This window comes from Coffea eugenioides, chromosome 6 (genome assembly GCF_003713205.1).
Source record: "Coffea eugenioides isolate CCC68of chromosome 6, Ceug_1.0, whole genome shotgun sequence".
In the NCBI taxonomy this organism is placed as follows: domain Eukaryota; kingdom Viridiplantae; phylum Streptophyta; class Magnoliopsida; order Gentianales; family Rubiaceae; genus Coffea; species Coffea eugenioides.
In genome coordinates, this window is record NC_040040.1 from 17,247,575 (window position 1) to 17,259,482 (window position 11,908).

Below are 11,908 nucleotides of genomic sequence, written 5' to 3' on the forward strand. Positions count from 1 at the left end.
CTCTATGAAAGAAAAAAATTGACGAATGAAAATTAAGTTAATTTTTTTTTTTTTAACAACATTGACTAAGATATTGTTTCTTAGTTTATACCTTAAAAACCAACCCGTTCGCTCATCTATGTTGACATTTTTGCTAAAAAACACAAGTCTTACTCCAACACACAACCGCGATCCCCCCAAACCATAAATAAATAAATAAACACTGATTTGAATTTCATTCTTGAGCCCAAGAGGTGGTAGAAACAATACTTGTTTTGAGCAAGAAGTTCCCAAAATCACAAGCACATACCTAGATAATGTGAAGACGATATTATAATGAGATAGCACAAAAAAAACATAGCAAGTAAACTGTTTATTTTACTTTAACTTACACTATCATACATTCACAAAGCCAACAGCAATTCTACAAGTAATCCAATCTATCCAATTATTTAGTTGGTTGTATTGCTATATATAAAGCCTAGCCTTCGCTTATAAATCCAACCTCACATACGAAGCACCAGACAAAAATGTTCAAAACGAAATTAAGAATCAATTTGACCTTCTGGGAATCTTCTTATCATGACTGGACAGCAGCAGACAACTTCTTCTTCTTTGGTGGTGGGTTGCCACCAGAAATCATCACATAGGCGTAGAAGCACAACATTGCAGCACTGTAGCAAATGAAGAGCAAAATAACCACAATCACCAGAAGTAGCAAAGTTGATGTAGCAGCACCATTGATTAATAAAAAGGCCGTTCAAAGAATAGCTAACATTTGGAAGAAAAGGGATTCATCGTCGTACCTAATTGCAGCATAAAAGCCGGAGGGAAATAGCTTTTGTGTCTGTATCAAACAGCAGCAGCATTTTACGTTGAAGTCCAAATTAACGAATGCAACAAATGAATAACAAACTAAAAAGTTTTTATAATACCAATGAGTATGTCTGAGTGTTCTTCCATATGAGGACTGCAGCAAGCACTGCGATGCATAAACCAATGAAAGAATTAAAGTATAGATAAAGCAATTTCAAACTAGACAAGAAAAAAAAATGCTTCACATCCTCCAAACACAGTATCAATAGCGCGCGCGTGCACGTTGGGGCCAGGGGGACTATCATCTTTTGGGTTGTGCGCAAGTTAGAGCAAACTGCTTCTTCTAAAAATAGGAAAAAATCAACTTTTCGGCTTGAATTTTGACAAGCAGCTGTTAACACTTGACTGTTATCAGCCATTCTAAAATACATCGTGGCTCAGAGGTAATGACCAGACATCAAGTTGCCTCATATGAATGCATGCACATAAAGGAGGTAGCTTTAGAATTCCACAACTGTTACAAGGTATCTCTTTTTAAAAGTCAGCCACTGCAAAATAATGTTCAGAATTCTAATGCATAAGGCAAACTTTGAGAAAAAGACACTCTGTCAGCGATAGAAAGTAAGAAACTTTATGACCAAGGATAAAAAATTCATGCCAGAAATAAGCTGATGCAAGCTTCACTATGTCGTATGAAGTCAGAAATGGGAGGCAAATATTGAAGAAACCTTGATAATGAAGATCAAAGCACAGATCAGTGTTGCCAAAAAAGAATAATTGTATTACTGTCCACAAGTCCTGTGAAAGACTGAAAAGGAGGAAGTATTCAATGCCAACCTAATTGCCATAACACTATCTACAATTTGTGTTCTATTACAAACTAAATATTTTGCTAAAATGATGCATTTGTTCATGATAGAGTAACTGTAAATAGTCCGGTTATATGATATATCATCTACAAGATAAGACCATCAACAGCATTAGCACCGCAAATACAAAGATCTGTCTGGCTTTCCCTTTTCTCGGCTGTGGCATTAAGTTCCCTAACAACCAATAAGCATGTCTTTCATTTTACTACACAAGTAGCACAAGAAACAACCTGTAAAGCTCACATTATTCCATCAATAACTTACAAAAACCTATTAAGGAAATGCTGGGTTTCATAACATCCGACAAGCTGACCAAACATAAAATCTGTGCAGGATCTTATGCCCACTGCCAGCTATTTAACATTTTTGACTGAAAAGATTGTATGGTTCCCAAATATACTCTATTTTTATTTTTAGAAGGGCAAAATGCACAAGAACCCTTCTTTCCCACTTACAATAAATTTTTCAACTCATTCTTACTAACTGCAAATCCTCTAGGCATACCCAAAATAAAAAATTTCATTCATGATAAGGAACTAAACATCATTTTTTTGTATTCAACTTGACTATAGTAGATAGACATGATTCTGAACTCTTCACTATACCAGAATATGCTTTTGTCAAATTTGCACGATAATTGTACATTATTTTAGAATCTAAATAAAATAAATTTATTCTCAAAATTTGTTATACCAATTCTATACTGATAGAGACTTAAAATAACAAATTGCAACAAAAGTTCAGCGCATCTTAGTTTGTTGAAGTAATAAATAAGTTACATTTGAATAAATTTACATGCCACTGTAAAATCATTTTTGAATTGACACTAATAATTAATAAACCGATTAAAGATTAAAAGGCCAGTACTTTGAATCAAATTTGTATTGACACTAATAAATCAATTCAAGATTAAAAGGCCAGTACTTTGCTTTTAAATGCCCAAGCTTGAGAAGAAAACAATAAACTAACCATTCAAACTTAAAATTCATTAAATCCCATTTCAGAAGAATAAGTACAATAATTGATCGTTAGACAATTTAGAGATTTGCATGGAAAAGAAAAATAATTGATTTAATATAGTCATGCGGTCACGGTGAAAAGATTTGAGAATACGCCATACATATAACTAAGAATTTTCTTGATGAAAAATAAAATTTAAAACATAAGCAACTAGTCCACGCAGAAAAGAAGCAGGAGTTTTTACGAAAAAATGATTTATGCCCAAAAACTACTAGAAGTCTAGGATTTTACTAGAATATAGGAACATGAGCTATTCAGAAATTCTGTATAAATTCATAAATCAGCTCTCAACAAATAAACATATTGCAAGCATAAGGAAGCTGTTAATACACCTTGATTCAAAGAGGAACTACTTAATTTAACTCAGATCAGGATTCTTTGATTACATGGATATTTTAGTCTATTACCTTCAGTTAACTGTTAGAGATTCCTACCCCAATTTCTTCCTATAAGCTAGATTTAGACAGTAGAACCAAATATAACCATAACCGTGTACCAAGGTTCTTAAGAATTAACATGTCCAGCTACTGCCAATGGCCAACATACCTTTCATTTTGAAATGGAATAAACAAAAACATACCCAAAAAAATGAAAAATAAGGAATTAAAAAAAAAAGGCCAGCACAACATTGGCAGATTTCAAGAGTCAAAAATTGAACTAAATGAATCATAATAGAGAGCCCAAAATTGCCAACAACAAGTTCCAGCAGATCAAAATAGTTTCTTTCATTATAGGCACGCTTCACACTTCAGAAAAATCTAATTATTGTCCAACTCGTTGTAAGCACTTAATTTAGTACATTACACAACGATATTGTGGTAAGAGTCAACTTTCCAAAAAATCACGAAAAAATGGCAAGCTCCAGAGAAATCAATAAGCCAACAGCTTCCTATCAACAACATGAGTGGCAATTTAAACAGTTGAACTGCTAAAGCACCAGCTGGGAAGAATGGGGGGTTTTAGTTTTTCATAATATGGACACTACATAATGTAAAATGAAACATCCAACAACAGAGAAATCAACAAAGGCAGATAGCCTTGTACCACAAAAACAGTTTAGAACACAAAGGACAGTAAACATTTCTAAAAGTTAAGTCAAAAGTAGAAGAAAGTTGCAATATTTTCTCAAGAGAAAAAGCAAACTACAAATAGAAAGATGAGCTAACCATTTTATATCAACAATGCTAACATTTTATATCAACAACGCTAACATTCTAAAGACATTAATAGGCAAAAAGCAATACCTGCTTGACCTAGCATGAAGGGCAGGCTAGATTTCCCTTTTCTCCAGACTGTTAAACTAAGAGTGCTCAAGGCCAGCAGAGGACCTCCAAAGAACACCCCAGTTATAAACGTTGCAGGGTTTCTGGAGAAAATGAAGCCAACAAGGCCCCCACATAAAACAAGTCCACCTGATCAAAGAAACTATCAATAAGCGTCATCTCCTAAATGATTTAAGCATTTCACACCTCCAGTTCATAATTAAACAAGTACAAAGAACCTACACAACCTTCTTTTACAAAGAATCATTAACAGGATTTAACCAAGGTCAATATGTTAGTTAAAACAGTCTGTTATATTTAAAACAGCAGTTCGGAACACTAGCAGTAGAAACTATGAAACTTACCGCACCAAGATAAGGAACAAATCTACCCTTCAAATTCATTTGCAGAAGCAGATAAGCTTATGAACCACACAAAGAGCACTTGACATTGTAATTGAGACCAAATTTTCAGCTTATGATACCTAAAAATGTGCTCATTGAAACTATTCTCTTGCCTAATACAAATTTGAACATCACATGTATCGACAAAACAAATCAGAACAGGTGGAGTTCACCATTGAAAAGATAAGACAAATACTGCATCAATCTGTGGCAAAATGTGGTTGACACCAATACTCAACAATTTAAAGTTGAGAAAAATCCTAGCTATCCACATGGAAAGACCTAGTTTTTTCCATTAAATTCTTTCTTTTACATTCTCCAGTTTTATATACTCTTGTTTAATCCACTAACTGCTTTCTCTCTCAAACATGGCAATACATCCCCCTTGTTAGTGAATGAGATGTCACATTTCTAGTAGACATCATTCTATGAGAACCAAGCATGCGGAATTTTATTATTTATACTTGACATGATTGAGAGAAAAAGCAACCCTTAGTACTTACAATTTGTGGTGAATTAAGAGATATATTTGCTAAAGCTTCAATCTGTGCAACAAGCTGAAGCTGCGCCATGACCAATTGACATGCTTTAACTTAGTTACAGCTCAAAAAAGTACTTGCACTTTGTCATGACATTGCGATTTTAGTCTTTCAATTTTTACACACACTGATTAAAATAAGACACTTTACCATGAATAAAAACTTACCAAAAGGAATTCCTAGACAAAAATCATGAATCTTGGCTGCCCTTATTTGTTGGGTTGCAATAGGTTCTTCTACAGGTTCGCTCTCCCCTTTAATAGCTACAGGTTCTTCAGCAGTAGAATCTACTATCAATGACCTTCCATTATGAGATTTTGGTGCACCGTCTGTGTAACTTAGAGCTGTCTTTATTCTTGAATTGGAAATGTCTGTGGCGCGTTCATCTTTGCTCATAACAACTAGAAACTGAATTACAGAAAATCTGAGATTGATATCATTTTCAAGCAGCCACATAAAAGAAAAATGAATTTTCAATCCACCTTTGCTGCCAAACATTCAACCAAGACTTTCATGTATGTATTTAAGAAACATGATCCTCCAAAACAAATTCACCAAATCCAAAGCTACAAAAAATGATGCTAATTTACTAACACCAATTAGTCAGTGAGTGCAGCATGAAAGCGACCAGAACTCCATGAGAAATAACAAAAAAAGAAAGAAATGATCATGTAACACAAGGATCCATAATACATCATGAGATACAAAAGTACTTAAATGCAGTCGGTAACTCAGAAAGTACAAGCACGAGAACAGCAGTAAAGTTCACATGATTGACGAACAATCTCCTTCTCAAAGCATAGTTGCATGACAAATATTTGGCAACTAGTCAATATTCCTCCGAAGGAATAATCTTTACATGCTTGCACATGCTTGTTTTCATTAGATGAGCAATATACCTAGTGCACGTATCTTGAGGGTTTTCAAAGTGTTTTAACACATGTTCCAGAAGTTGGAAAATATGTTCATAAGATTGTAAGCAAGGCATTCAGTCATCATCATAGAAATGTCCAATGCACATGCAAGATTATCTGCAGAACCCCAAGGATTCACAGATGCAAAATCGGGTCAAGATCTTATCTTAATTCTCAAGTACTTGATATGATCAAAATGTTCCATGGTTTTGATCATATAACTTGAATCAAAATAAAAGTAACCAAAATCATTGGGAGCACAAATGTGAATAAACGGTTGTATTAAAAATTCAGTAATTTAACCATAACCCCTTGTCAGAGTCTAATCCCATTGCCCGCCCAGCATTTGGGTTTCAAGGGTTATTCTTTTGGTTGTTGCCACCCCATCCCCACAGCCTGTATTCACCTCAACATAAACCATAATGTCAAAACCATCTAACTATTTTCTGCAAATCGTCAATTTCTTCCTAGATGGAAAAATGAATACAAACCACTCATGATGATGTCCTACCAATAATCAGTATAAATTTATTACTCCACCATAGGGAAGGGACATAAAGCTACCATTTTTTTCAACTATCTCCGTTCTGGCATGCAAATTTCTCCCATTTGACCAATGTACTTCAAAAACGGGGACAAGACCAGAGAGGGGCTGGCAGCTAAGAATTTTTAAAAACTCATTTGCCCCCTTATATTAAAAGTTTTATTCGTATTATGAACTTAACGTTAAGAAATTATTCTGATCTTAAGTTCTTGCCCCCAAGCTTGAGAATTTGGTATTCAGCAGAAATATTTTATACATTTTACTTTCGCCCCATAAAAGTTTCAAACACTCTGGTGTAAATGAAGCTAATCAATCCACACATTCTAGTGTTCAAGCTTGTCTGTCTATCTTAAAGAGTTTCAAATTGTTTCAAATTTGACTTATTTATTCATCAAGCTGGAATTCAGATGAACTTTTATCAAGCCAGGCTTGAGTCGAGCTCATTTGACTTTTTTACATATAAATTCCAAATTTATGCTAATCAAGCCAATCTCGAGCAGGATTTGAAATTTCACCAAATACAAAATGTTATTCATGTTTGATTTGAGATCAAATGAGCTCTTAGTAATCCAAGCATGATTAGACAATCAAATAGTTTGGTTCGTCTTCCAGCCCTATTTGCAAGTATAAAATTGATATTAAGTCCGTCTCCTCTAAATTTGTATATTTTCGCCCTCCAAATTGAAATCCTGGTTCCTTCGTTGTTTGAAATCAAGAATAAAAAAGGAGTCAAACGAATTAACATTATTGGAGCACAAAAAAATTGCAAAGAAATCAAATTACCAGTAACTATATATGATGATCCTCACTTCAACAGGAGGTAAAAATCAGAGCTTTGGCAATATTTCATTTTTTTTCTTTAAATTCACTCCAGAAGGCTACCAGTCTACCACTAACAATGAAGCCATTATACAGAAGGGGGAAAAATTGGGTTTTTCTTTTTTTGTTTTTTAATTCAAGTATGAAAGCAAAAACACAAATTTCATTCAAAAAGAACGAAAAGGGAATTAGTGAATTTGCCTTGGACCGAAGGATGGGATTTGATCGGGTTTGAAAGCTGAGTTGCTGACCCCGACTAATGGAGGAGAAGGCTGGCAACTGAGAGATCGCCACCGATGCCATCCTTAACCTTTCCTTCCTTCCTTCCTTTTTTCCCCCGGATTCCTTCCTTTTTTCCCCCTGATTCCTTCCTTTTTTTTTGGCTTCTGGGTTTTTGCCTGTGGGATCTTAGTTCTTCCTGAGAGCAAAAAGGGGGTAAATTGACTTGGAATTCTGGAAGGTGCTGCTAACTGCTGAAAAAATGTGGTCGCTTTTTGACAGTCTGAACTTGAGCTGAATTTTTTTTTTTTTGGTGGCAACGGCCGAATTTTTATAATTTAATCTAACCTGATCTAAAGAGTAGGGAAAAAGGACTCGATGTGAACAGATGCTTCATCGAAAAAAGTCAATTTAAACCGTTACAGTGGCAATTCACGAAAGGCAAGGGTTGAACTTTGAGCTCCCACCCCACCAAGACAGACCAAGACTGAAGGTGACCACCCGCCCAGCAGCTCTGAACTTGAGCTGATATGCAAGCAGTCAAAGTCGAGTTACTATTGCTTTTTGCACGCTTGATGTGTACATGATTATAATAATACAGAAATGAATACTAATATTAATATTTTTGACATTCTATATAAATTCTTCATTGCTAAAAAACCTTAAATTCTTAAATTTTTTTGAACATAATAATTGTTATATTGGTAGTTATAATGCTTAGGATTAATTTTGTTGAAAAGTAAATAGTTAAATTTAAATGCGTTCTTTCAAGAGAATTAGGGGAAAGGGAATGAATTTGGTGATATAGGAGGAGGAGAGATCAAGAGAATACAAGTGACAAATAATTTTTATACAAAATTCCATTTCTCTCCCTTTATAATATTTTGTATGTATATATGCCCTAAAATGTTTATAATTAGTCACTAGATTTTCATAAAAACGATTCAATTGTTTGGATAGTAATTTTTCAAAAAATTTTAGAAAACTTGAAATACATTCTCCAACAATTTTTTTTTTTATCTCACATACATATTTCTATAAACAAAAAAGTCTTAATTAGTATACCATCTTAAAAAAAAAACAATTTTCAATGTATGTTATGCCTAAACATTATTAATGAAAATATTTTGTGCATGACTTATGGTAGATTGAGCAATTGTACCTAGATAAATTTTGACATAACATTGTTTAATGTATTTTGTACCACTATTAAATTTTGTTATTACGTGATAGTTTTCTGGGATTTCCCGAGAAATTTTTCCATAAATGATTGCTCATGAAGATTTAAAATCCACCAATTAGATTAGGGTTTAGATCTTCTCCATTATTTTTTTCTCTTCATTTATATATCCATTTTTTATATTGATATAACTAAATTTTTTTTCACAATAATCTGTTTGTTTCGATAATTTTATTTCCGCAATTAAATCAACATATTTAAAAATCAAGCTCATTTGTGAATATAACTATGGGATAATTTCACAAACCTCTCCTGAGGTTTCTCACAATTACAAAGAGCTCCTCTCAGATTTTAAAAATTACATATACTTCCCTACTTTTACTGTTTAGTAACAATGTATGTTTAAGAACTTAGATTTTCTTTCAAAAATCCTAAATTGCCCTTTTGTACGAAACAAAGAAAGAAAACAATAGTATACTCAATCATTTTCTTCCACACTTTGCATAAATCAAACATATTTAAAAATCAAGCTCGTTTGTGAATATAAGTATGGGATAATTTCACAAACCTCTCCTGAGGTTTCTCACAATTACAAAGAGCTCCTCTCAGATTTTAAAAATTATATATACTCTCCTACTTTTACTGTTTAGTAACAATGTATGTTTAAGAACTTAGATTTTCTTTCAAAAATCCTAAATTGTCCTTTTGTGCAAAACTAAGAAAAAAAAACATAGTATACTCAATCATTTTCTTCCACACTTTGCATAAATCAACAAGCCAAATCCCTAATGACCATCCAAACATAAGTTCTAAAATCAAGTAGTCATCCAAAATATTCCAAATTGTATTATACAGTATCAATACTTGCCACGATAAAAAAAAACACACAAAACCCCATTGACAACCAATTTTATATTCACAAATTAAATGCTCAAATACCTTTTCAATATAAACTAATTTGACCTAGAACCACCATTATAACTCTCCTATGCCCTTCAAAATATTAATATCTCAAAAGTAAAGAATAAATTCTACCTCCTAAATAAAATCATAATAAAAAATTTCTAATCCAATGAAAGAAATCATTATGTAATTATTGACATTTTATAAATTTTTTTTCGTAACAACAAACAAAATATGACAAATTCCATAGCTTTAGTTCTTTTTCCTATTTCAATAATCAATTTCATTATTTATTTCTCTATCACTGCGGGTTTCTTCATTTCCTTCTAGTTTGACAATAATCTACTTTCTTTGTATATTTTGTAATTTTAATTTCAAAACTGAAGATAATAAAAAGAGATTATATTAACTAGAAAATAGACAAGAGATGGAAAAATAATTTTTTTTAGATTTTGTAATTTTATTGCCTTAAATTTAAAATTGTCTACTGAGTGGAGGACATTATAGATATTTTATTATGGATAATTTTAGAAACCTCCCTTGAGGTTTTTCCTAATCATACCTAGCACCCCTAAAGTTTCTAAAATCACACTTAGCACCCTTAGAATAACAACTTTTGTAACATATCAACCCCTTTAGGTAAAAATTGTATTAAAAATGTATTTAGAAGAGCAAGTTGATTTTTGAAAACTAGAAGATGAAAATAAAAACAAGTTGATTCTTTTTCAGCCTTTTTCATATTTCTTATGTAGGAAAAGGCAAGAAAAAAGAAAAATATTTATGTTCAATTATGTAAAAATAAAGTCACAAAAATGCCATAAAATTTGGGTACATTTTGGGCCTTTGTTTTGCATATGCAACTGAAGATAGGTTTTGAGGTACTTAGATAATCTAAACATAGAAAATCTATCTTTTTTTTTACTACGATTTTATCTTGTTATCTAGTTTAATCATTAAGAGGTGAGGAAAAAATAGGTTAAAATCATTCATTTGGTGATAAAAGGCTGAGATGTAGTTGAAATAATGATAAAATGCATATTAAATATACCTATAATGGTGTTCAATTATCAAAAACAAAATTTTTCAAAAATTGGTTAACAAACAATATTCAAAAATTTGTATTTCCTTTCTATCCAAAACTTTCGCACAAACCTTATAACAGTCATAAGAATCAACAAAAATTATACAATTCAATAGTTATTGTACTTACATCCCCTCAATTTTTATGTAAATATTGTAGTTCTATTTGTTTTTATTTTCATCTTCTAAAATTCAAAAATCAACTTGCAAAAGGGCAAACTTGAAAGAATATTATAGTATCTCTCCTAAATACATTTTTTAATATTAGTTTTACATAAAAGGGCTGACATGTTACAATGGTTGTCATTCTAAGGGCGCTAAGTGTGATTTCAGAAACTTGAGGGGTGTTAGGTGTGATTAGAAAAAACCTCAAGGGAGGTTTCTGAAATTATCCCATTTTATTATGTCAAGAGAAATAAGTATAATTTTTTAAACCTGAAGGAAGCCGAGTGAAATTATAAACTTCAAGGGAGGTTTCTGAAATTATCCCTGTAACTATTGTTGCTGGGCTGAGCAATGACAGAGGGAAGGGGAGAGTAGAAGAAATCTTAATCCAGTGAGTGGCACTTCATGGTCTGAATTCATTTTGTGGATTTGTTGCTCGACTATGACTCAGTTCTTAGGTACATCAAAGCATCCGAGCGGTCTTAAAAGCAATTTATTCTATTTCGAAGCTCAAAAAAAAAAAACCTCCTGGTTTACAACGCGAAAGTATATTGCGATATATCTTTACGACAAATTAAAGGTGTGGAATAATTATATCTTCATCACAAATTAGGAGTGTGAGATTTATCAAATAAAAATTCTAAAATTTTTAATTGTGTGTTTCATTCTCAGATTTCCTTTATTGCTTTATATTGCCCCTATATATGTAATGTAATTACACGTAGTTCCTACTTTGAAAATAAACACATGCTAAATGAAAATAAAGAATCATTTGCGGGGAAAAAAAAACCATATCCATAAGGTGTGAAATCCATATCCTTGTTTAATCAACTTACACTAGTGTAATTAGGGTAGTCATAATCGCTTCGTACATCGTAATTATTCTCAAAATAGAAGGGAAACCTTGGAAAAATAGAGAATACATGAGCTTTTGCCCTAAAACCAAGCCTTGGACAAGAGTTGGAAAACCTGCAACAAATATACATGAACTCAACACGCACAACTGCACTCTTTTAAGTTGCTGTTGCAGTCACAGTGACTTGAATCATCGTATTGCAGCAATGCAGGACAAAGACGTGTATGTTAAATCACTTCTACTTTCACCTAATCATATTCTATCCAAGTGTAAAAAACTGCCTCAATGTGTTGTGAGCAGTCGTACATCCTAATGGCAGCTAAACAAAATTGCATAAGA

The 11,908-nt window shown here is 32.6% G+C and overlaps 1 protein-coding gene across 1 annotated transcript; it reads right to left on the reverse strand.

Annotated features, from left to right (window-relative positions):
- Positions 1–286: 286 nt before the first annotated feature.
- Positions 287–7,877, reverse strand: LOC113776053 (protein FATTY ACID EXPORT 1, chloroplastic). Its single transcript, XM_027321123.1, has 6 exons — positions 7,368–7,877; positions 5,057–5,297; positions 3,929–4,096; positions 915–961; positions 786–826; positions 287–653 (listed from the first exon to the last, which is right to left on the reverse strand). The coding sequence occupies exons 1-6, from the start codon at positions 7,467–7,469 to the stop codon at positions 560–562; spliced, it is 693 nt and encodes a 230-aa protein (XP_027176924.1). The 5' UTR covers positions 7,470–7,877; the 3' UTR covers positions 287–559.
- Positions 7,878–11,908: the final 4,031 nt, after the last annotated feature.

Bases quoted from the DNA above. Each gene is read 5' to 3' on its own strand.
- LOC113776053 (XM_027321123.1), bottom strand. From the start codon at position 7,469: ATGGCATCGGTGGCGATCTCTCAGTTGCCAGCCTTCTCCTCCATTAGT. The intron at 4,097-5,056 runs GTAAGTTTTTAT...TTCTTTGATCAG, and splicing joins TTGTCTAGGAATTCCTTTTG to GTGGACTTGTTTTATGTGGG. The intron at 962-3,928 runs GTATTGCTTTTT...TATGCATCGCAG, and splicing joins CTTCATGCTAGGTCAAGCAG to TGCTTGCTGCAGTCCTCATA.